Raw genomic sequence first — 24,978 nt, forward strand, 5'->3', positions numbered from 1 at the left:
CAAATAAAGTTTATATTACATAATATAAACACCTTTGTGATTTCTGAAGAGACACACTAGATTGTGTTCTGTACATACAAGAACCACAAGCTGTCGGCACTCCTCTTCGTGTTGTTCTCCAGCATTATTCAGATTTACTAAAGCCGTGTCTAGAGAAGCACCAGGTGCGTGACCACAGCTTTTGAAGAATGCAAAATGACTTCTTCAGGTTCAGCTGCAACTGGCTGAGAAGTCAATGTTCAGAGACACTAGTTAGGGAGAGGTTATTTATAGTTAATATTAAAACAAAGGTAAATTCCACAGACTTGTTCTCAATGATACAATGTTTGAAATCATTCAGAGGGGTTTGATGTGAAATGGTTTGTTCTAGAGGAACTTGCTGACTCAGATTTCTGACCAGTGAACCTAAATCAGAACAAATGGATTTACTTTTTTACTTTTGTTTTGCCTTACAAGACCCTGCATGTACCTTTCCACTAAGAACAGGCCTTAAATCTGTTTCAGTCCTTCGTCTCGGGCATCTGACGGTGTAATTTGGACTCTGCCAATTTCTCTAAAACTCAGCACTTCACAACAAACCACTGATTTAAATTATGCAGAATTTTTAAAAAATGGATAGGAATCACCTTTAATTGGGCAGTGCTGATCCTCCTTCTGTGCTCTTAGCTTTTACATTCAACAACACTATTGTGTACTACTAAGCGCAAGGCTCTATAATTTTGTAGACTGGAAAAGTGATTTGTGAATTAGCCAGCTAGTTAAAACACCACTGAATCACAGTCATTTAATGAGTTTCTACATATCACACCACTTATAAAAGAATTGGAATTCATAAAAAATATGTTCCTTTAATAATACACACTTAAAATATGAATTGCAGGTAGTAGTGTGAGGTGTCTTTATGCAAGAGCCGCACCGCGCGGCTAACAAGGTGACGTGTTGTAATCCAGTTTGCACATTAAGCACAACTGTACTTGCAAAATAGAAAAGCTTGCTTTAAGTTAAAATGATCTGTTAACCAGAGGGAGATAAGAGCATTTCTGTACGTGAGAGTGAAAGGGGGGGAGGGGGGGGTGCGGGTAGGGGGGGACTCGATATACGTCAGTTAAGCCACTAGCAGGAAATAAAAAAAATAAAGACACGTTTTGGCAACTTAGTCAGTGTTGAAGGGGGACCGAGAAGAAAAGAAAGATGATACCTAGATGTGGCACGGAAACAAAAAAACAAAACAAAAAAAAGATCCAAAATGAAAAGAAAACTGCTTAGAAGTTCATGAGCTACAAGGTTCCTTTTGTTGAAGTTACTGTGTCACTTTGCACCCCGCGTCTCGGTGTGTCCTTTAATCAAACCTGTTAAAACTGCTGACATGCTCAACGTAGAACGTTTTGGGACAAGTCTGTTTCCTGGCTGTTGCAAAGACTCTCCAGAGGGAGAACGGACAAGCAAAAGGCTATAAAGAAGAGCGCCGCCCTGAGCTGTTCATGTCATGGCTGCTCGAAGGCGGTGGGTTGTGATTGGTTGACAGGCGGGTGGTCGGAGACGGGAGACTGTCCCCCCAAAAAAACCCCAAGAAACAAAAACCCGCAGCCCTCATCAGAGATTCTGCTGGAGGAAATATAGCAGCGTGATCTCGTAGTGCTCGCCGGATTCAGGGCAGCGGATGCTGTGCCTCTCGTTGGGATAGATCTGGGAGAAGAGAAGAAAAGACTCAAGTCAGTAACTGGAAATTAAACCTGTAACATCTAACATGACAAAAAGGTCTCAAGATGTATTCACATGTTGTCACAAAAGAAAAAAAATACTTGTATCTCCACAGTGGCATTTTTATAGAACAATGGGGGGTGGGATTCATTTAATGTACATATTACTATATTAAGTACTTCTGGACCATTTCTATTAAACATTCCATGAGGAATGGTCTAACACAATGTAAAAGGTAGTGGACATTTTCAAATGTAAGAAAATAAAAAAAAAAAAAAAATGTTTTGATACGTGGAGTAACAAAATCTATGCCATGTATCAACAATCAAATCAAGTGAAATAAACAAGATGCAGCTTTAAATTAACAAGAAGGCAAACAGAAGGTGGTCTCAGAGCAGCATTCTTGTTCTGAGTTTAGTCAGATTCATTTTTTGCCTTTTACTTTCTCCCCAATTTACTCTTTGCCAGCTCCCACTCACTATGGAAGTCTCATCACACGATACTGCCAAGCTGGGAGGGTGACAGCTAACATGCGACACCTTCGAGACACGTGAAGCGCCACCACATCTTTTCAAACTGCTGCCAACACATCACTAGACAGCTCAACACACTTAGAGGAGAATGCCAATAGTCAATTTTGTTGCATTAGCAAACAGACACCCATGTGGCTAGCACCACAAAGAAAGGTGGGGAGGAGGAGGACCAGGCCAATTATAACCCAGCCATGGGTGGCTGCGGTATCACTGGGGATCAAACTTATGATCTTCCAACAACAGGGCCAGCGCTTGTGCCAAGATGGTGGTGTCATTTCACTTTCTTTCTTAAAAAATACTGGTAACAAATAAAACATTTACGTGGAAAGCAAGAGGAAAGGGGTGTTCAAACCTGTAGCTGATAGGGCTTCCCTGCACGGATAAGCTGGGACACCAGGAAGTTGGTGTGGAAAAAGTGCACATTCTCATCAAGGAACCCATGTAAGATTAGTAATCGGTTTGGCCTGTGAGGAACATCGAACATATTAGTAACTTAAGAAAACATGACAAAATAAAGCAATGGTGCAACACTAATAATGGGATATAATAAAGAGAACACCATATAATTTAATTCATTCAGCTAAAAGTAGAATTAGGCTTCATGCTTCTGAAGTTTTTAACCCAGTATACTGCAGATACCTTAGCAGAAACATCTATAGGCATTAAATATGTTTTAAACCCAAGTTGAGCACAAAAACATTTTTCAGAACATAGGCTGATCTTTGCTCTCAAAAAAAAGTTTTTAAAACGATTAATTTTGGGTGACATAAATGCTAAAATAAGAAATAGACATCCACTATTTTAAATCTTACTGTAAGACCTGGTAATTAACCCAATACATGCAATCCTAATTTGCCTGAGATGGTTTAACTGCTGTGGGTTGGGATGTATTTCTAGATGTTTTCACTTCCCACTGTATTAGCTTGTTCCTCAAGCATAGAAATAAGCTAATACGGACTGAAAATCACATCAATGAATAATCATTTCCTTCAAACACATTTTCTTTAACAGTGCATGTTAAATGCTGATTTCTTTTTATCAGCACCTGGGACTTAAATTTATAATGCTATTTTATTGGGGTCAGATACTCCTTTAATGATCAGAACTCACTCATTTGGAAGCTTGTCCACATGCAAGGCCACAGAACCTGCTTCATAGCCCAGCAGGTTGTTTTCAGGCACATCCATGTAGCGCTCAGTGTAGCCAGTGTCATACGCCATCCACACTGTTACAGGGGCTCCAGCTACGGCCACCTAAAGAAAGATAAAGAAGTTTTATTTGAATCAGAAAGTCACAAGGCCAAGAAATGGATCCTAGATTTTCCTTTCAAAAAACACAACAAAATTTATTCTATCTTTAGTCCTTAATAAGACATAAATAAGTATGTAATAAGTACATACTTGTAGAAATGTACAGTTTTATATAACATGATTCCAACAAGCTAACAACTCACAGTTGAGTCTTTTAAACGGGTGTCAGTTGAATATCAGTTGGTCAGAACTGATGAACAGAAACCTTGTGGTGAGAAGTTGTTAGCTTTCTAGCTTAGCTAGCCCTAGCACCACGTGTACATTAGGACAGTATAGTGGAGCCAAAGCAACCTGGAGGAGTAACAGCTACACACACACACACACACACACACACACACCACAACATAAGTTCTCTCCAGATTGTGGTATGTGGAGCTGTTAGTCTGCCTGATAGGTTTGACTAGGACAGTCAAGCAGTAACTTAGCTGTACAGATGTCGAACAGAAAATGAATAGCGTCATGACTTATCTACTTTAGCTGAGTGCACGTCGAAACTTCACAAACCTTAAAGTTAGCTAAGTTAGCGCAGGCTTGTTCTGTAGCTGTAAGGTTCATTACATTGTAACCCTATTGTTAGCATATTTTAGTATACTGGATTACGACAGGTTCACGATTATTTGAAACATGCGCAACTGAGATGATTGCAGTTATTTGAAATAATGCCAATTATTTAAGATGACTGCAATCATTTATCACTGTTAGATTTCACAATAATATTATGCTGCAAACAGGCAGTTTTTTAATTGGTGTGTTGGGTTGTGGCAAATAAATGTAAATAAAAGAAAGCAGTAAATGCATCTATTGAGACATCATGGAGCTTATTACTAATTTACAGTGCAAGTAATTTGTTTGTGTGTTAACTATGTAGCTAAGTCAGAAGTTTTTAGTATAGAAGCATGAAAGCTATATTTGCTTATATTTTCTCTTGCATGAAAAAATCAGTTTTGCTTGACTCTATATGTGATTTAGTGTAACTGCAGACATTTGTGTTAGTGTGTGTGCACACAGTGTAGCTACTAAGTAAACATAACTAGGAAGCCAGATGCCTAATAAACCAAATTAGATTCTTTAGGTACTTTAACAGTTGCTTACAATGAACAAGAAAAGAAAGTTAATAGCAATTCTTTACATGACAGCTGTCACAAAATTTCACGATCATGACAGCTTCACCTATGAGCTGTGAGTCTATGTTTTCAATGGAAATGTAAAGTCTGTGCTGTGGTAATACACTGGACAGAAAATACTCTAAAATACTAAACAAAATAAGTTAACCTAAAATACTAATCTATATATCATAAACAAAGATGAGTATCTTTTTCAAAAAGTACCTTTTTGAGTGCAGAGAGTCCTTAAAAGTACATTACACACTTCGCCCAATGCTACTTTCAATCAGAGCAGACTTGGTGTTTTTGAGATTATTCCCCTTCTATTAAAAGTGGAATATCCCTAATGTTTTATGGTACCACTGTTTTTTTTCTCTCTCCCTCTCTCTATACACATACATACATACATACATACACATATAAATATACACACACATATATATATATATACACATACATACATACATACATACATACATACATACATATATATATATATATATATATATATATATACACACACACACACACACACACACACACACACACATACATATATATATATATAAGTTTTTTTTTTGTCCCCCAATAAGTGGACAGTTCTCCAAATCTTATTTTAAATATGACTCATATTTAAGTCAACCTCATTTACTAGTCTGGCAAAATTCTAGCTATGTTTACAATTTCAAAGCAAATCAACGTAAAATGTTCCTTCGAGGATTTCGTTCATATAAAATTCATCCATCACGCATAAATTGTTACAAAAGGTTTTTTTTTCAAAAAGTGAAACAAGTAAAATAGTCTACTAATGAAACAGCCACCATATCTCAGACTGAGAAAAGCAAGAAAACCAAGTATAAACCAAAATGAAGAAAATATAGCAGCGAGTACCAAGTCTTATCATGCCGTGACAAACATCTCCTTTGCTCCTCATAAAACAAGCAAATAATGACACTGAATGGGCTCCTTTCAATTCTAGAAAAGTAAAAGGAGCACAGAGAATTCATTCAGGAGCCAGAACTTTATGAGACCTTTTGGATAAAGTTAGCACTTTCGTAACTCAGTTTCAGCTGATTTGACAAATATCAAAACAGTGTGAATGAAATGTCACCATTTTCGCCATTCCAAAAATCACATTTGGTGTGATCAGTAATACATGTGATCGAATTAAATTATTGTCATCCAAAAACGCTGCACGAATAAATCACATTCAGTGTCCTTTAGGTTTCACATGTACGAGAACAGAACACAAGCGACTAATGCGCTGCGGTGTACACTTAGAGGTCTTTTTTTTAATAAAGCTTTGAAGCTGAAGAAATTATGGTGGCAGCTGGAGACGAAAAAAATATGCATCTAAAGCTACTTAACTGAGCCAGAGCTCTTCCATTAACATCTAGCACTTGCTAGCCGCCAAACAGCATCAGCTAACTCATCCGGCGAGTTAGAAAATGTTCGGCTATTTTAGGTGTTTGTGTTGTGGTATATTATACAATCAAGCAAAACTGACAGTCTACATTATTTTTTTTATATTTGTTTGCACATTAAATGATCTGGTCAGTAAAATCTTGTAGGCTATAGAGGCTTTTCTGGCCAGCAGGCCATATGCAAACCTTACCTTGAACACATTAGGCCGATGAATGAGGCCCATGAGGGAGAGGAATCCTCCATAAGACCAGCCATGAATAGCCACACGACTTAAGTCTATAAACTTGTACTTGTCAGCCACATACTGAAGACCCTCCACTTGGTCCTCGATCTCCACTTGACCCTGAGAACAGAGAACACATCACCGGCAGTCAGACAAGGTATAACAGTGTCCTGTGTGTCGTACTGGCGTATTTATAAAAGTCAAGTAACACTGCAAGAGCTAAAGCCATCTTTGAGAAACATTGTCTTTAATGGTACGACCAAATATGCTAAGACTGTCAATACTGAATAAATGCTAGCAGCTATCAGTTAACAATGAGGAAATTAATTGGTGTAACTGGTTGATGCAAGCTCTCATTGATTTTAGCCATGTTAGCAAATTCTTTGGAATATTCCTTTATGATATATAGCTAATCTGACATACCATTTTGTTTTTAAGAGCCCCTTCGAACTTCAGACCCCTCTGGCATGAGCCCCTTCCATCGATGACCACCACTGCATAACCTAGAGATGCTAGTGTGTTCAGACGCAAATACTTCACTCCTTTGTAAGAGTTGTTCACTAACTGCACCTGCAAAAAGGAAAAAGAAAAAAAAAAAAACAAAAATCACCACCTTATAACCGATTTCAAAAGAAAAGTTGCTTAGATTTTATGTGTACATGGTTGTGTAAACTACAGATAGCATGTTAATACATTCTTTGTCTAATACTAAAACATTTTTGGCCAATTCAACTTTAAGTACTGATAAGCTTTAAAATGAATTATTTTCAACTAAACAACAAAAACACTTGTTTTCAAAAGCCACCTGGTTCCTATCACCACCACTTTAAAGAAATCAGAGATAGCAAGTTCCTCTACAAGGAATCATTTCCCATTAAACTACTCTGGCTCTGTTTATAGCTCAGTGACTGACTGAGAAATTTGGAAATATTATTGAAATTCCCCTTAAAGATGGCCATCTAACAGTATCATGCTCAAACACGGCACTCTTTGTACAGCAAAGATACAAAGTCACACAATTAATTCATTCATTTTAAAAAGGTAAATGTGCACTTAGAGTGCAAATGTATGCAAAACTATTTTAAGTAAGATGTAATTATAGTGCAATACTAAACTAGGTACTTGATGCTACATGTGACTACTTGTATTACATAACCTACATTACATTATGTTGCACTACAAGCAATTCTATTAACTTCAGACAGTTTGTTACAAAACTGGATCAGCTTTACGCTTTCTTTTTTTTTTACTCTGGCCTAGCATATACACAGCAGAAAACTAAAATGTATAACTATTTCTAGTAATTAAAACAAACCGACCTAAAACTAATGAACAAACCAACCTGTGGACCACCATACACAAACAGGATTGCTGGGTGTTTCTTGCCCGGTTTCAAGTTGTGTGGTTTGTACAACATTCCGTACAACTCGAAGCCAGACTTTGCAGGGAAACTAAATATCTCTGGGGGGACATAATCTGCTGGGCAACCTGAAAGAATAAATAAATAAACACAACACAGCTAAATGATGTGAGCAAATCAAAAATAAGTGACCGCAGTATAGTTTAGACATAAACAGTCAAGATGCAAATTGTGCTACTAGGGGTTATTATTTCTCTGTTTGACTCTAGAATATTGCTTTATCATGTGTTCTTTCCTCCCACCCTCTGAGTCACTGGACTTTTACCTGCTGCCTCCATCATGCTGGCCCAGAACTCGGGCTCTTTGTGCAAAGGGTCACTGTCGGAACCAACCAGCTTGTAGACGTGAACGCAGGGAGGAGTGCTCACGTTGCTATAGTGGCTGATGAACATGTCGAAGTTCTGCATGAGAGAGTAAATATTCGTAATAATAAATAAATAAATAAATAAATTTTGATCTATTCCTGCATGTCTGGCCAAGCACATGACTTCAGCAAATGAACGTTTTTTTGTGCTGATGGCAAAGTTAAACATTTCTGCACGAAGACAAAAACAGCTGCCTATCAAAAACAAAAAAAAAGTGAAGCCATACTGTTACTATGTTGGCTCTAGAGTCGATAATAAACAAACAAGCTAAACAAAGATGCTATAAAGGGGAGCAGGGTCAGATCTTAGGAGGAATGAATCCTCTGTAAAACCTGGGAGGAAATAGCAGGCTGGTCAATGGTACCTGTGGCATGCGCCCGCCCCCCGGGCCCCGACGATGACGGCCGCGGGAGCCGGCAGGAAGGCGGGGCCCGAACACCCAGCGGCGACGAACCTCGGCCAAGACGGCAGGGAGAGAGCCGCGAGTAGGGAGGGGGCGGAGCGCAAAGCCCGAGCTCCTCCGAATAACCCGAGTGACGCGAGTGACGGCGGGAGAAGGAGCAAGACGACGACGACGGTGCCGGCAACGAGAGGCACCAGGGCAAGGAGCGAGTCCCGAGCTCCGCCGCCTGGACCCCGCCCCCGGTTACGCAGCGAGGCCGCTCCATTACACCTCACGTTCGACCCGGGCGGCTGAGCTGCCAGCTGGGGGCGGTGACAAGGAGGCGGAGCAGCGAGCTCTCGTTCCCTCTCGGCTCAGGTGCTCGCGCTGCCCTTAATGAGAGCCAGCTGATGCTGATCTGGCTGGCAGCGTGAGCGCCTTTTAAAAGAGCTGAGAGGGAACAGAGGGAGAGAGGGACGAGCAGCAGCAGCAGCAAGAGACAGAAGAGCTGAAAAGCTTATTTAGGAGAAGGACTGAAAAGTCTGGCTGAAGCCACTGAAAAGTGGCCAGCCTAGCATAGAGCAGTGTTGGTTTGTTTGAGTTTGTATTTTTTGTGGGATTAAAGAAATATGGCTGCTGCAACCCTGAACCCTGCCTCCAGCGTCCTCCTTGAGCCCAGGGTAGCACAGGCCGTGCTACAGTACCATAGCAATGTACAAATTCAAGCAACTACAATGCTGTATGGCACAACAAACCTACAGTAAATTTATTCTGTACTTGTAACCTCATTAGTCCTGGGGCAGCAAAACTGCTGTTTAGAAAAGTTATGAATGAAGATTACAGCATAATATAATATATAGCTTCTATGGAAAACATAATGGAAAACTGAATTCTTAATTTTTTAAATATAAGAGTTGTACGTTTTTGCAACGTCACAGAAAACAACCTATATACATATGTCTGCCTATGTCGCCTACGGCAGTTTAGCCCTGCCCAGTCACATAGACTGTTTTTTAAATGAGGCACAGTATAGAGTACCCAATCAGAATACAGCTTATTTACATACAGTAGGGTCCAAAAGTCCACATTAAAAATCTAATTTGTTTCATTTTAACCTGGAAATAAAAAAAAAAAACATTTTGAGAATTTTGGAAATTTTAAAACAAAGAAAAGTGAAATGAGGAAAAATGTTCAAGATTCACTATTTCTAGGTCACTATTTACACTGAAGCAAAACTGTGTGAAACTTGTCTCTTGCACTGAAGCTTGAGTTCAGAGTGGATTTTATCTACCAATCAGAGGCTTACCAACTCGCTGTAATATATTTGTAATAAGACATGTTAAGTTATATTGGATAACACTGCAAAAAGAAGCATTTTACTGATGGTCTCAGACCTTTGGACCCCACTGTACACCATATATCATCTTTCTATAGGTCATATTTAATCTTATAGTGATAGAAATTCAATTAAAACAATCTTCCCCATCTCCCAAAAGTAGTCAATTAGCCAAGACATCCTTAACTAGCAAGCAATGGAAGCTTGTACCCCACCAACTAGCACTGTGCAAACAGCATTACAATCTGTTTCTTATGGCGCGACATATCAACCTTCCGATACGTCACAGCCTCTATCGCGTTGGCTGAGTCTCTCGTCTTTTAAACATGCCGCAGTGTTTGTTCTTTGTTGTTTGAATAGATCTGCACCCAAACAAAAAAGAAAAAAGAACACACTAGCTAATGTTAGCGCCCATACTGGCCCCTTTGCGGATAACCTTGATATATGCTATAGGCTTTACCGAGTATTTCTTGCTATGAACCCACATCTTTGTGTTTCAGGTGTTGGCACTGTGCTACCCAGCTAGCAAAGATAGCTAGATAGCACACACTTATATTAAAAATATATATATTTTTATTTTTTAGAAATACCTCAGCCAGAACACGGTACATCATCTTTATATGTCAGCTAGCTAGCTAGCTTACTGCTAACTTCTAACATGCATCGACCTCATAAATCCTTTTTTTCCATGGATGCCTGGACTCCATCCTTGAATAAACCACCTATTTAGACACTTTTTAGCCCTCAGTGGTGCCTCACTAAACAAGGAAGTGACGCAGACTACAAAATGATGACAACTTCAGCGGTCCATCGCATGTCATGCAATGTCTGAAACCACATAAGCAAGTATATTTGAGAACACTTAACAACTTAAGGTGGTCTGAAGAAAGTGTGTGATGATTTAGACATGCAGTTTGCACAATGCAAAGTGGGTTTGAAGTTTGTCTTAGGAGAAAACTGGGTAAATCTGATTTCTCTTTGCACCTCAATCATCTTCAAATTTGTCACACATTGGACTCAAAACACTGAACAAAGCATACCAGATAATATGTGCTAAAGATGTGGCCACATGTACCTGGCTAACAGAGCAGCTGTGAGAAAAGCCTGATTTGGTCAGCCGGACGATGTCTCCTGGAGATTCATAGCTGACCACATATAAATGATGCTCCAGGGGCGTGTCTTTTGTGCCCTGGAAGTACACCAGCTTTGTGTCTTCATTTACCCAGATCTGCAAACCCAAATAAAGGTAAACAGTTAAACTTCATAGCTCATTTACCAAGTGTTCATATTGCTAAGTAATCTGATGACATGGTACGGACCTTCGACCCATGTCTAGCTAGCACTTCCCACTCTCCGCTGGTTAAGGTCACCTCCTCCTTTATTGGACATTTGAAATCATCTAGGGAAATAAAAAAGAAGCATGTTGTACCTTAAACTTGGAACAATGCACATTTAGATATAGATGTCATTGCATCTCTTACCCTCTGAGGGAGTGTAGTCTCTAGTCCACTGGTGGCAACCAGGCTGTAGAAGGCTTGTGACTCTGTACAAATGGCAGAAGCCTGTTTTTGACTCATTCACCCACAGGAAGTTGATCTCATCGTTATTCGTTTGAATAAAAGGGTAGAAAATGTCGTGGACCTGTTTGCAAAATAAAAAGTTAACATTAATTTTATTTGATGCTTTTTTAAATATACATTAGGTTTGCAACTAAATATTTTAAATATTAAAATATTTAAAAAAGTAAATATTTTACTAAACAAAGGGCTATGCCACTATAAGGAGTACATGTAACTTATTTTTCTGTTCTGTTCCAGAGTGATTTCTCTCTATAGTAGTAAAGTGCAGAAGGTTTAAGAGTAGTCTTGTAGGGCCAGTTGTGATCTCATAAGAATGTGTAAGAACAACTAGTGGGTGGTATGTTCAAACATTTATATCATGGCATTTGTAGATATCACAGTATATATTTTGCGGAATTAAACCATTTCAGATGCTTTACTGAACTTTTCTTTAGTCAGATTTTAGACTGCAGAAAATCTGTCTTCCTCAAATCAGACAGGCTGAAAAATCTGATCTGAGCTGCATGTCTAGACAAGGCCTTACTATCACTCACACCATCAGTACGGCTTGTTGCAGGCACAAGGCCCCAGCACTGCAATGTCTTTTGATGCAGCAGATCAAGTAAGGCGGCTTGTCAGGTAGTACAAGAGGAAGCACGACAACTGCTCTGGTGTCCATGTTAGGCAAAGGCTAACCGCAAAATACCCACCACTCCTTTATGCCCTGTGCCTCAAAAATAAAGCGGACTACTTCAGATGGTGTAATCTACTTTAGGTCGAAGGTCAACTGCATTTTCATTTGAAATGTGACAAACATCTAGGAGTAAGCTATTTTGTTAAACAAGCTAACATAAGCATAGTTTGTATGCATTATTTGTATGCTGCATTATCTTCTGAAGAAGAATTTCAACTGTTACACCGGTCACTCGTAAACCACGATCACTAGGGACAACCATTACGAATATTGGTGGGAGGAACACAGAATTATCAGAGTGGGAACAAACTGATTGTGAAATTTCTAAACCAACCCAGCGCGTCATAATGGCGTAGCCCAAAGTAAGCGGCAACTGTGTGCTCGTCAACACTGTCCAACGAGCAACAAGTCTGTTAGCTCATGGATGTAATAAGTTAGGAAAAGCCCCCCAAAATACCCTCTAATTAAGCATGTAGATTTGTGTCATGTGCACAGAACACATCCTTTACCTCCTACAACAGAAAACAGTTCCAACTGCTAAAAATAGTGCTTCACTGGCTAGCTAGTCTTGCTTGTGTTATCAACTGTACCCCCGATGTTAAATAAGCACAGACTAGGAATTTGGGAGCAGGTTTTAGATGTAAATCCTTGTAAACAGCAGCAATCCAGCACCAAGTTTAACAAGCTGTCCTCTTGTTTATTCTCGTTATGAGATCACCAGGTTCAGATCTGAATAAAAAGCTACACTACAATGTAGCATTTTTTTGACAAATTCAAAATACCAGCTGCTCTTTACACTGTTTAAAAATTTTTATGACAGACTAACTTTGTTTTGTTCTGTTTTTTTAAAAAGTTAATGTTTTTTCCTTCTCCTGAAAGGCTACCTGTCTGGAGATACTAGGTTTTGTTCCATCAGTGACTACGTACTCCATGCCAAGTATTAACAGCCAACCTTTTCCCCTCCAATTACAAACTCCTGTATGATGTCATTATTGAAGACAACAAGTGCCCTTACGTTAATCCAGACGTCCGTCACTTCCTCATAGATGACGAAGGGCTGCACTCCCTCAGGCATGGCTGCCACGTGCTCCTCCCACTGTGGGTCTTCAATGCCCACCCGGAGAAACAGGGCAGGGGGTAGGAGAACTAGCTGCAGCTTCTGCTGACTGCGGTCCAGTAACACTGCCCATGCACTAGTCGTTGAGAAAGAAGTTTCTAATTCATTCAGCAAATAACTTCAATCAACTAATTAGAGAGAAACGCCTTTTAAGACATGATAATGATATGATAATAACCACATGAAAAAGCAAGCAGACTGCTGCTGCAAACATACTATTTGCCATCTTTCGTCCAGCCAGCCCGTGCAATGTACTCAACGCCAGGGAACAAGGTCTTAAAAGGCAGAACAAGTTCCTTGATCTGTGTGCTTACAATCTGTACAGCAGAAACAGAAACAAAAAACACATTTCTGTAAGAAATACATAATTAAAAGAATAGAATTTAAGAAGTGGGTCCAGACAGAGATTGGTGTTGATAATTAAGCAATATCAGCTCGTTTCAGTCCAATACGAGCTCTCACACAGATGTGGAAACTAAGCCATTTATAGTAGGAGCCGTAGGGCATAGACTCACCTCACCATCCTCATCAGTTCGAATTTCAACAAGTTTCAGACTGATCTGTGGATTTTTACTCCCTGAAAGCAGAAAAGACAAAAACTTAGCTCTCCCAAAGAAATGCAATCAAGGCTGATAATGTTAGATTGATTATTCATAATACTAAAAATATAGCAATTCGAACAAAAAGAAAAAACTAACTCTATTGGTACTCCTAGTCACAGGTGCTAATTTGTGTGTAACACTGGATGTTTCAGGGGTTGTGGAATGATTTGAATTACAAGCACTGCTTCTTTTTCCTACACTTTTCCTCATTACATCATTCTGGTACAGGGTAATCTTTAACTCAGCTGTCTGAAAGATTCTGCAGACTTCTAAAGCATGTTTAGGTGACATGTAACCTGTCCTTTGTTAAGGCCATGAACTTTTATTGAAGCTTACTGTTTGCTTGTGGTAAACTACTTGAGGTCACGCTGACCTATTCTTCTCCATACAGTAGTCTTTTACATATTTATGATTACATCCTGCATAATGTTCTAGATCAGACTTTTTTTTGCCTTTTGTCTGATTTATACAGATTTTTCAGGCTCTGAATGGCCTGCTTTATTGGCAGGCACACTTCATGTACCCTAAGGTTGAAACAGCAGCAGTAGACCCAGAAAAACCAATTATGCATTTCAAATAAGGCATTCAGTAGAGTTGGATTCATATCTTATGTTTGAGCATGGATGTATACATTACCAGTGCGTGGGTATCTATATACATCTGCCTTGCGCTCCTCCAGGGCTGGGGAAGGGACATGAATGATCTCCACCTCTGACTCATCCACTTCTTCATAGAGCAGCTGCAGGGTCTTGCCTCCATCTGCATCTGAATTACAAGAGGAGGGTATAATGAGAAGCTCATGTGGTGAAAGAGACACTTGAATTACTCTATGGAACAAGAAGTGTCTTTATTTACTAGAAATGGGTCATGGTGCATATTACTCAAAAGGTGCTACCTTGTAACTTATAAGGTCAGTATATAGAAAATTATAAAAGTGGAAGGCCCTGATGGGTAAAAACATGGGCCCCAATACTGTACATTCCAAACAGATACTTACTAGCACATCTAAAAAGTGCTACCTTCACTTATCAGTAAAAGCCACAAGGGGCCAGTTAGCATTTTAAAAGAGATCTATTTTACCACTGGTCAGCGCTTAAGGTCTATAGCTGCACACAGACTTGATGTCAGTCCAACAAAGCCTGTAATAATAAGTCAAACTATCATGCAAACCTTCAGAAACAGTTGGACACCACCAGTAGCCAGTGAATCGATCAAACTCCTCCTGAATCACAAAGGTTGCAACGCCAGCTGATTTTGGGTCATCCTTGATGTTATTCAAGCCTGCAACAAGAATAAAAGTATATCACATACATATAATATTTACAGCATGCAGGGTGCTGTACGGGTCACATATACGTGAGAAATCACACTCACGCTCAATTCAAATCACTTCTGTTTGCATTAGGAACTTCATTTGCATGGCGCTCATGCTTGTCACATTTGGATGATTTCATAAGAGAGTGCATGACAGCACTTGCGTATCTGAGCCACGACATCCAGCTCACCTTTATGACAGAAGGTCAACCTTCGCTCCTCTCCGCTTTCGATGTTGGTCACCCACAGGTCGTTGTTATTAATGAAGGCTATGAAGCTGGGGTCACCGGGACATATCTTGGGGTCCATGCGAATCCCTGAGCACTGAGTTTTAATCTCCACAGGCTTCATGGGTGCAGCCTGCTAAACAGTACACACTTTTTCAGGGAAAAGGGATAGATGGGAGCTAGAGACATCACATTTTGTGAGAACATGTGGAAACCTGGTTTTATTTGAAGGGGGCTGATGGGTATTGAAAGAAGAAAATCTTGTTGACTCACAATGAAGCCATTATGCCCACCATCATGGCAATAGAAAAGGCTGTTGCTAGCTTGAAAGAGGAAAAGGCCGCTTTGCGCATGATAGTCATAGGACGTGATGCCGAACACGCCGAGGCGCTTCCTCTCGCGAAGGAGCTCCTCCTCCCGAGAGTACACACCATGATGAGGAGTCGCCTGAAGAAAGAGCACAGTTGATGGTAAAGGCAGCTGTTTTTTTCCCCGACATCAAACAGTTAAATGTAGGCTTGCTAATCAATTAAATTATTGCCTTTGTCAGAACTGATGCACTACATTATTACATTTAGATCAAACTGAAGTTTCAGAGCGAACTGTGAAGATTAGTAAAAAATTAACATATTTGCCCCTGTATCTGGTGTCTGGTGTGTGCTTATTTAGATTTCTAACCGAGTTATGAGGCTAAAGATCCCAACAAATAAGGTTGGATACCTTGGATAAAGGGTTGAAGGTAAATGTCATTTTAAAACATAGTGTCATTTCTGCAAAGCACAAAAGGGTATTGGAGGGCTAACAGCATCCCCTTGTGGAGAATTTTTAACTTGTTAAACGTGAGTGAGGGAGTTAGTTACAAGCCAGATCCATGAGATGCTTCATACCAAAACATTGCTTTCTTTAAGACAGAAAGTGATTATATTCTTACACATCTATAACAAAGAGCAAATACATTTTTACAGTACCCAAAGTCAACAGTCAACGACACTAACTATTATGCCTACAGTGTCCATCATGAAAAATGGATTAGTGTTTAGCCTGTGTGCTGTAGTCAACTCAAGTCACAATGGTAGACAGAGTACCAATACTCCAACACAAATACTGACTATAATATAAATACTAGGGATGTGTATGGGTACTTGAGTACTCAACTAATCATAAATTGTTCCAGCACTTGAATACAGAAATCATTATTCAGGAATTTGTTACATTTCCCCACAGGATGATGGGGAAGCATACAGGCTAACAATTCTAGGAAACTTAAATTATATGTTTTAATAGGAATGTAAAAGGAGATATTCGCAAAACTAAGTGCTGAATGTGTGTTGCCCAAGACAACATGTTCAGGACTGTGGCTAATCGTATATACATTTATTAAGTCTTACGGATACACAAATATCAAAATTTGTCAGGATGCACATTCTTAATAAACACAGCAGTGTGTGCAAGGGTACAGAAATAAACGCAATATGAATATACATATCCATGTTTGCAATCATGTGAGGTCAATTATCACAGAATACAGAAAATAATCATGACAAAAACATATCAGCTACTTATGAGTTCTCGTTTTCACCCCATAACATATCCTGTAAATTTAGTCATTTAAACAGACACTCCAGCCAAACTAAGAAACCCCCTTTCTAAAAGGTAAGAGAAACTTGAACAAAATATATATGCCATCCACCTTCTTCTTATTCTAGATGATGGCCAATCAAAACCTCCTCCAACCTTCTGATCTATCATTTGAAGGCAGTTTTCCTAGTCTGGACAGAGCATCCCTTTAAAAAAGGGCAAATTACCTGAAAGTGATCCAACATCTGCTTCCAGGACAAGACCAGAAGAGCTTCTTTCCTGATCTTCTTTGGAATTTCTGAGTACAGTAATGAGTTTTCCCTGCTTCCATAGGGCATACCTTAGAGAGAAGAAGAGAAAAAATAAAACAGTGAGAGAATGTTATGTCAGCAGTAAAAGTCAGCAATATTTGGCACATTTCTATGGACGCTCTGTAGGCTGAGCATCAATAAAACTATTGCCTTTCATCAGGCAATATATGTAAACCGGCTCCCACATGACCCCTGTGGCCAGAAACTCACCTTAAATAAATAATTCAACAAAAATGATTAAGATGACTAACACTGAATAAAATCTACTCTAGCATGATTTCATTTGAATAGTGGTAACTGAGGTTTTCATTAAAGATTACTGCCTTTAGCATTTTTGAGTGATGCCCTCAAGGATGGGAGAGGTATTACCAAGATAGTACAGGCGATGAGAATGAGGGCCCGAATCGTCGTGTTTCTGTACAAACTGGAAGTCATGAGGTGCCTTATTGATGATCATTCCAGAGTACTTCCGACTCCCATGGATGATTTCGCGCAACCCATCCCACGAGTGCTTCTCCACAAAGAACTGGGAGGGAACGTCTTCCATCTCCACTACCTCGGTGCTGTCTGAAAGGTCGTCTACTGCAGTCATCTTGACAGCTGCTAAACTGAGCACAGGAACAAGACAGTAGTAAACATTTAGTAACACACTGTAACTGCATCAAGTATTGTATACTATAAATCTGCAACCAATAAAATTCCCTTTTAAAGGTTTCTGATTACCTTTTCCAACTTCCTTCAGTTTCGTCTTCAAGTTTCACCCTTTTTACTCTATACATTAACCGGCACACAAGCCTCCACTTGATCTAGCAAGCTGCAGAGAGGAAAGAGGAGGAAAGACCCAACAAATAAGACATTCTGATTCATTGTTTAATGACTCAAGCGATTTCTGCTCTATATCACTCATAGTTTTGCTATGTTTATTTATATTTTATAAAGCTGAATTAGCAGAAACAGGCAGGAGCTGATTTATGACGTTTGTCCATCTGGCAGTGCAGTACGGTATGATTACTAATCTGTCATCATGCATTTTGTTGTTATTTCCACTGCCAAGTGAACCGTACCATACTATGCTGGATTTGGTTACCCCTTTTGCCACGGTACCAAGCGCGTTGAGTCAGAACACATGGGAGGAACTAGTGATGATACAAACCACTGCCTGGGCAAACACAATCATTGTGGAGTCACCACATGGTGTCACCAGGGTCAGATGACCACCATTTAAAGAAAAGTGGAGAAAAAAGCTAGAAGGAAATCTGTGTCTGTGGCTTTCACAGCTGCAAGTATAAGGTAAACTTGGAGGTCCTCCACTGTTGCTACTGTTGTTTGTGTTTACTGTTAACACTAGAGTTGCGTGAGAAATCCTGTGAGCACCCGAGTTTGCCTATTTTCACGGTTGTGTTATGTGATGAGAAACGAACACAGATACTCGACTAGGGTACCGACAGTTCTGGGTTTGGATTCATAACCGAATCATGTTGTACTGTACCGCAAAAAACACCATTAGAAGACATGCCAAATGCAAAGAGGTGGGCAATATGACAGCAGTTTGATCATTTTTGTTACCTTAACAAACAATATGCTTTTGTCAACATATAGAGGATATGGTCACTACTTAAAAGAACACTGACCGTACAGTATGTGAAATGTTGAAAAATCATTGTATTCATAGTTTTCGCTCACCTCTTGATATGCAGTAAACTGTCCCCAATGGTCATAAATCACAAATACTGATCTGTTTCATGACATTCCCCATCAACAATCACAAAACACAAAATTCACTGTAACATCACTGGCCTAAAAGTGTCCTATGAAAAGCTACATTAGTCTTTACATGCTTAAATCCTAAAGACTTTTACAATCTGGGTTACAACTGTAGATAGCTGTTCCACTAATGTTGCTGATAAAATAAAAGAAATGGAACTATGAACAAGTTACTGGCTACAAGGAGACAAATTTTGTTTCTGTTTTCTTTGAACAACACTGGCAGGTATTATCTTGACATTATTTAGAGCTTCATGATATAAAAACAAGCTGCATTAATGGCCAGATAGCCCTTATCTATTAAGTGTTGGTGAAAGCGGTGCAATTTTTCTTATAATGATCATGTGTTCAATCATTTAAAAAACAGAGCTACACCATAAGCAGAGGTAGAGGCAAAACGTCGGACTGAAAACACACAACATTCCAGTCAAAGCACATTCACTGGGATTCAACCTTCAGTGACTCAATGACTCCAGTAAGCATATCCTTCATTCAGGCTTGACCTGCTCTAGTGTCTTGGCACAAATGCATCATAGACATGGGGAATGTTCAGCTATGAATGAAAGGAGGCCACGTCAGGGGACTTGAAACTGTGCTCAGATTACTACGTATGACACAAAAAGTCTCTTCTACAAGCAATTAAAAGGATCCTTCAAAGTGGAGAAATTCTAAACCTGACAGTTCAGACATCCCATCTAAAATAAAGTCACTAACTAGCACTCATATAAGATCATATACACCATCAGCCATTATATTAAAGCCACTTCCTTATATTTACATCCATTGACCATTTTATCAGCTCCACTTACTATACAGGTGCACTTTGCAGTTCTACAATTACAGACTGTAGTCCATCTGTTTCTCTGTATACTTTGTTAGCCCCCTCTTACCCTGTTCTTCAGTGGTCAAGACCCCAACAGGACCATCACAGAGCAGGTATCTGGGTGGTGGATCATTCTCAGCACTGCAGTGACTCTGACATAGTGGTTGTGTGTTAGCGTGTGCTGCGCTGGTGCGAATGGATCAGACACAGCAGTGCTGCTGGAGTGCTGTACTGAAAATAGTCCACCAACCAAAAATACCCAGCCACAGTGCCCTGTGACCAGCAACAGATGAGTCTCCAACTTTACATCTACAATGAACCAACAAGAACTGTGTCTGATCCACTCAGACCACCACAAAACACACTAACGCCACCACCACATCAGTGTCACTGCAGTGCTGAGAATGATGACCCAAATAATACCTCATCTGCGGTGGTCCTGAACATTAAAGAACAGAGTGAAAGGGGGCTAACAAAGTGTGCAGAGAAATAGATGGACTACAGTCTGCAATTGTAGAACAAGAGAGTGCACCTATATGGGAAGTGGAGCTGATAAAATGGATAAGGAGTGTATAAGTAAGAAAATGGTTAATTGGTTACAGTACAAATAATATACTTCATAATCTACTGAACCTGTAGCCGATCTGACGTAGAAAACTAGTTGCGTTTCCACGACCGTGATTTAACTCAGGAAGCCTCGCACTACTTCCTCTAATCAGCTACAATAAACTTAGTCGCCACTGGTATCAACTGTTATAACAAACCTCTCAAAATGCTCGATTATAATTAAAATATCGCCGTTCAGAATCACTGTACCTGACTCACCAAATAACTCTACCGAAAGCACTGCAGTTAAGCTATCCGGCTTACTAACTACACTGTGTGCCATTTCACCTACAACGCTCAGTCCTGCCAAAGGGCACTGACACTCCAATACGCCCGTTATCAAGAAATGAAGCCAAAGTCGTATTACTGTACAGTAGCTGGTGAGGTAGACAGATGAATGCATGCCAGTGGTAAGGCTGGCAAACCAGTATTACAGGCAATGACGAGGCAGGCTAGTCGGCTATGCTAACTTCACCCAGCGCCCACTGGCTGAAGGGTGTAACGTTACAGCTCGCTATGTGTGGCTGCCATTGAGCACGTCAACAGCGGCTTTGTCAAATGTCGTTCATAAAGACATATCTAGCTAGGCTGCTCTAGGTCGCTAAAATGGTGAAAAGCTAAACAATTTGCCTACTGCATAACAAGTGTACAGCTAACTAGTTAGCTAAGCCACTCATATAGCTGGATAACGTTAGCGGTAGTTTCCACAACGGGCTAATGTTACCGTAGTGATATTGCTAGCAAGCTACATCATAACAGAAATATCTGACAAAAGACAAACTGCTAATTCGTCCCGAGTTAGTGTGCTGGTACAGAAAATACCACGTTAACACTGAAAATAACGTTTAATTAACGGTACCCAACATATAGAGCAAACTTTCACAGCTATATATGTAAGGTTAGTTTTATCGAGGTTAGCTCAACGTAACTAGCTAGCTAGCATTATCGGACTACTATTGCTGAAAGAAGTAAGCGGTGGGCTTTAGCCAAGACTGCATTTCTGAAGTGACACTGTTCTTCAACAAAGACATAAGGGAAAGAACATTCCCCAGTTCTGTCAGTTTATGAATGGATTCAAATTAACATTTTGCGAGTAACATGCTAGCTAGCTATCTATGTGGCTTGGCAACATTAACTGAAATAGCTGAAATAGTAACGTTAGGATTTGACCGATATCAGATTGTTGAAGCCAGCCAGTTACACAAAGTGTAGCTAACAAGAATTATTACTAATCTAAAAAAAACTCTTTCATTTTGTGACCGGAATCAGTTGTAAGAAATACTGAGGGCTATGCGCTTGTAAATGTGAATGACTTTGAGCTCTGGCTACATTATTTGCCTGTTCTCGTCCTGCTGGAAGAGAAAGCGGCCCGGCATTCACACCGAAATGGGAAACGATTCGCTCCGGGTGCTCGACTGAGCCTCAGCCGCTGAGCAGCGCGGTACTTACAGGTATACCCTTAAAGAGTCTCTCTCATCTGGTGACCTGTTGATTCTTTAAGCGATTTTGCTGTTAAAAACGGCCTCCATAGCCCGTGAGCAACACAAAGCGAGAGTCAGCAGCTGCTCACGAAAACAGGAACGGACATCATCGACATGCTCGATTCCGGGCGGAGGGCTTTACCACACTGCACTTCCGCTCTGCTTATTGACGTCAGAGATCGTCGATCAAAGGGAGCGAAATTTTAAGTGCAAAAAATGATAAAAGGAGGTTAAATTTGTCCTAGACATCCTTCATTCCCAGTTCCCCCAAAGTTAAAGAACTGATTTTTAGTTTCTTAATGGCATGAATCCACCCAAAGGTCATTTAGTGCAGGGTTTTCTCTAAACAGGGTCAAGTTTTCACATGCTAAGGAAATGTTTCCTATTTTTCTATTGTGTCATACTTTTTCTATTGTTTTCATACTCCTTTTAGGTTGATCTCTTTCTAGACTAGAAAGATTAGTAAAGAAATTCCTCTTTAAAGCCACATTTCCTTTTGATGAACTTTTATTTAACCCTGATGAGAAATAATAAACTTCATCATAATAACAGCTAAATTTTATATGTAAAATTTGCCAGCCTCACATATGCCCTGTGTACACACAGATCTATGTAATTACACATCTACATTAGTAAATTTACACTTGATGCAAAACAAGACATTTTGTAAGTCCATTTCGGTGTTAAAGCTTCTTTTCAAAGAACACAAAAAAAAACTTACATGTATCTTTTCATTGTCTACAGGAAGATGTTGGGCAGTAGGACTCTAGCATTACTGCTGCTGAGTGCTGATTGGATACCATTACTGCTGCTGAGTAGTGATTGGATACTATTACTGCTGCTGAGTGGTGACTGGATACCATTACTGCTACTGAGTGGTGATTGGTTGTGAGCAGATCAGTTACTTGGCTGAGTGAAGCAGTTCATGATCACTTACATCATAGACATACAGCAGAAAAAACTATGTGGACACCTCTCCTACTTAATGAGTTCAGGTATTTCATTTAGACTCATTGCTAACAGGTGGATAAAATCAAGTACATAGCTACGGAATCTCTTTATAGACAAACACTGGTAATAGAATAGACCATATTGATGAGATCAGTGACTTTAAAAGTGGCACTGTTATAGGATGCCACCATTGTCACACATCAGTTTGTGAAAATTCTTCCCTGTTAGATCTGTGAACTGTAAGTGCTATTATTGTGAAATGCAAGTGCCTAGGAGCAACAACAGCTCAACCACGAAGTGGTAGACCATGCAAACTCACAGAGCAGGACTGTCAAGTGCTGAAGCATGTAGCGCATAAAATTACACGTCCTCTGTTGCATCACTGATTACAGAGTTACAAATGAACTAGAAGCAACATCAGCACAAAAACTGTGCATCAGGAGCTTCATGAAGTTAGTTTTCATGGCCGAGTAGCTGCACACAAGCCCAAGATCACTATGCGCAGTACAAGCGTCAGGCCAGAGTAGTGTGAAGCATGCCATCACTGGACTCTAGAGTAGTGGAAACGATAAATCACCCTAAACTATCTGGCAGTCTGATGGACACATCTGGGTTTTGTTGCATGCCAGGAGAACGCTACCTACTGGAACACATAGCCCCAACAGTAAAGGTTGGTGGAGGAGAGATAAAGATCTGGGGTTGTTTTTCAGGGTTTGGGCCCTTAGTTCCAATGAAGGGTAAAAAGGGTACAAAGAGATTTTAGGCAATTGTATGCTTCCAACTTTGTGACAACAGTTTGGGGAAAGCTCTTTCCTGTTCCAGCATGACTGTGCCCTGTGCACAAAGCGAGCTCCATAAAGACATGGTTTGTCGAGTTTGCAGTGGAACTCCAGTGCTCTACACGAAGCCTTGACCTCAGCCCCGCTGAACACGTTTGGGATGAACTGGACAGTCAGTTGTGAGCCAGGCCTTCTCCTCCAACATCACAAATGTTCTTACGACGGGCACAAATTCACACTGACACACCAATATCTTTGTGGAAAGTCTTCCCAGAACAGCGGAGGCCATTACAGCCACAGGAGGGGGTTCCCATATTAACGCCCACGGTCTTGGAATTGGATGTCCTACAAGCTCATATAGGTGTGATAGTCAAGTGTCCACATACTTTTGGCCATATATTGCACATGAGGTGCAGTTAGAAAGTCCTTAAGTTCAAAAGTGCTCTAAAAGCAGCAGTGTTTATGTGTTACATATGAATAATTGATGCTGTTCTGTGTTCAGAAAATTATCTTTTAACTTTTACTTATTATTTTATTACTTTTATTTATTATTTTTAACTTTTATTTATTCATTTCTCTTAATAAAAAATGATTGAGCATTTACAAGCTATGAGTTTGCACAAAAGCTCCACAGGAACCAAATCAATTTGGACTTGCTAGGGAGCGCCCTCTAGTGTTCAACAAACCTGGAAGGCATAATTGAGAGGCAGTTCTCCTTGATGCAAGTTCTCTGGTGTTGTTTCCACTGTCATTCTTATATATGTTACTGAGAAACTGAGCAATGGGCTGAGAGAATGAATAAATGAATATTCATTATGCATCAGTCATTCATTCTAGTGCCTCTTTGCGGAGTCAAACAGAGAAAACAGTTTCAGTTTGCAGTTGTAATATTCATGGAAAAGTCCTGTAATTTACTGTTAAAAACTGACATTAGATGTTCTAACCTTAATAACAGGGAGCATAGTGGTCAGTTTAGCCTGAAACATTCCACCCCATTACAGGCCCCTCTGTCATGAGTTCAGTGTAATGGGGTTGGACTTCTCAATGTTATTTGGCACAGACAGAAAAATGGCTACTGAGGTGGGAAAAGCTGTTTTTTTTTGGTAAGAGCAAAACGTATCTCATGGAATGACTCATGCAGCCACCTGTGAACCTAAATGTGAATGATGTTATCTTGCTATTACTGAATAAAAAACTGTTTGAATCTGTTCATTATTTCTCCCAAATTGAGTCCTTATTATAGGCCCTCAGTCCTCTTAGCTCTGGTCCCATTAGACAGAGCTGCTTAAGTTCATTCTTAGACTTAAACTAGCAATAGTTATGAAGTTTCTAAAGCTGTATAGGTACTATACTGAGCATATATTGTTGCTTAAT

General features: G+C 39.9%; 1 protein-coding gene across 3 annotated transcripts; it reads right to left on the minus strand.

The window, feature by feature from the left end:
- Window positions 1-758: 758 nt before the first annotated feature.
- Window positions 759-22,011, minus strand: dpp9 (dipeptidyl-peptidase 9). Of its 3 annotated transcripts, none has more exons than XM_036579008.1 (21): window positions 21,843-22,011; window positions 17,924-18,014; window positions 17,570-17,808; window positions 17,117-17,229; window positions 15,585-15,758; window positions 15,276-15,444; window positions 14,941-15,051; window positions 14,407-14,535; window positions 13,684-13,745; window positions 13,385-13,485; window positions 13,067-13,244; window positions 11,280-11,439; window positions 11,118-11,197; window positions 10,874-11,026; window positions 7,981-8,116; window positions 7,638-7,783; window positions 6,719-6,865; window positions 6,263-6,415; window positions 3,345-3,487; window positions 2,587-2,698; window positions 759-1,686 (listed from the first exon to the last, which is right to left on the minus strand). In XM_036579008.1, the coding sequence occupies exons 2-21, from the start codon at window positions 17,977-17,979 to the stop codon at window positions 1,594-1,596; spliced, it is 2,655 nt and encodes an 884-aa protein (XP_036434901.1). In that variant the 5' UTR covers window positions 17,980-18,014; window positions 21,843-22,011; the 3' UTR covers window positions 759-1,593. The 3 variants fall into 3 exon arrangements, with proteins under 3 accessions (XP_036434901.1, XP_036434900.1, XP_036434902.1); XM_036579007.1 differs by having other exon boundaries at window positions 15,276-15,447; XM_036579009.1 differs by lacking the exon at window positions 21,843-22,011 and having other exon boundaries at window positions 15,276-15,447; window positions 17,570-17,803.
- Between the last annotated feature and the right edge of the window lie 2,967 nt (window positions 22,012-24,978).

Source organism: Colossoma macropomum, unplaced genomic scaffold, assembly GCF_904425465.1.
Source record: "Colossoma macropomum unplaced genomic scaffold, Colossoma_macropomum, whole genome shotgun sequence".
NCBI classification, from domain to species: Eukaryota; Metazoa; Chordata; class Actinopteri; order Characiformes; family Serrasalmidae; genus Colossoma; species Colossoma macropomum.

Excerpts from the sequence above, each read along its gene's own strand:
- dpp9 (XM_036579007.1), bottom strand. The coding sequence starts at position 17,979 with ATGTATAGAGTAAAAAGGGTGAAACTTGAAGACGAAACTGAAGGAAGT. Across the intron at positions 15,448-15,584 it reads GTGGGCATAATGGCTTCATT|CAGGCTGCACCCATGAAGCC; the intron begins GTGAGTCAACAA and ends TGTACTGTTTAG. Across the intron at positions 13,486-13,683 it reads GAACTGATGAGGATGGTGAG|ATTGTAAGCACACAGATCAA; the intron begins GTGAGTCTATGC and ends TCTGCTGTACAG.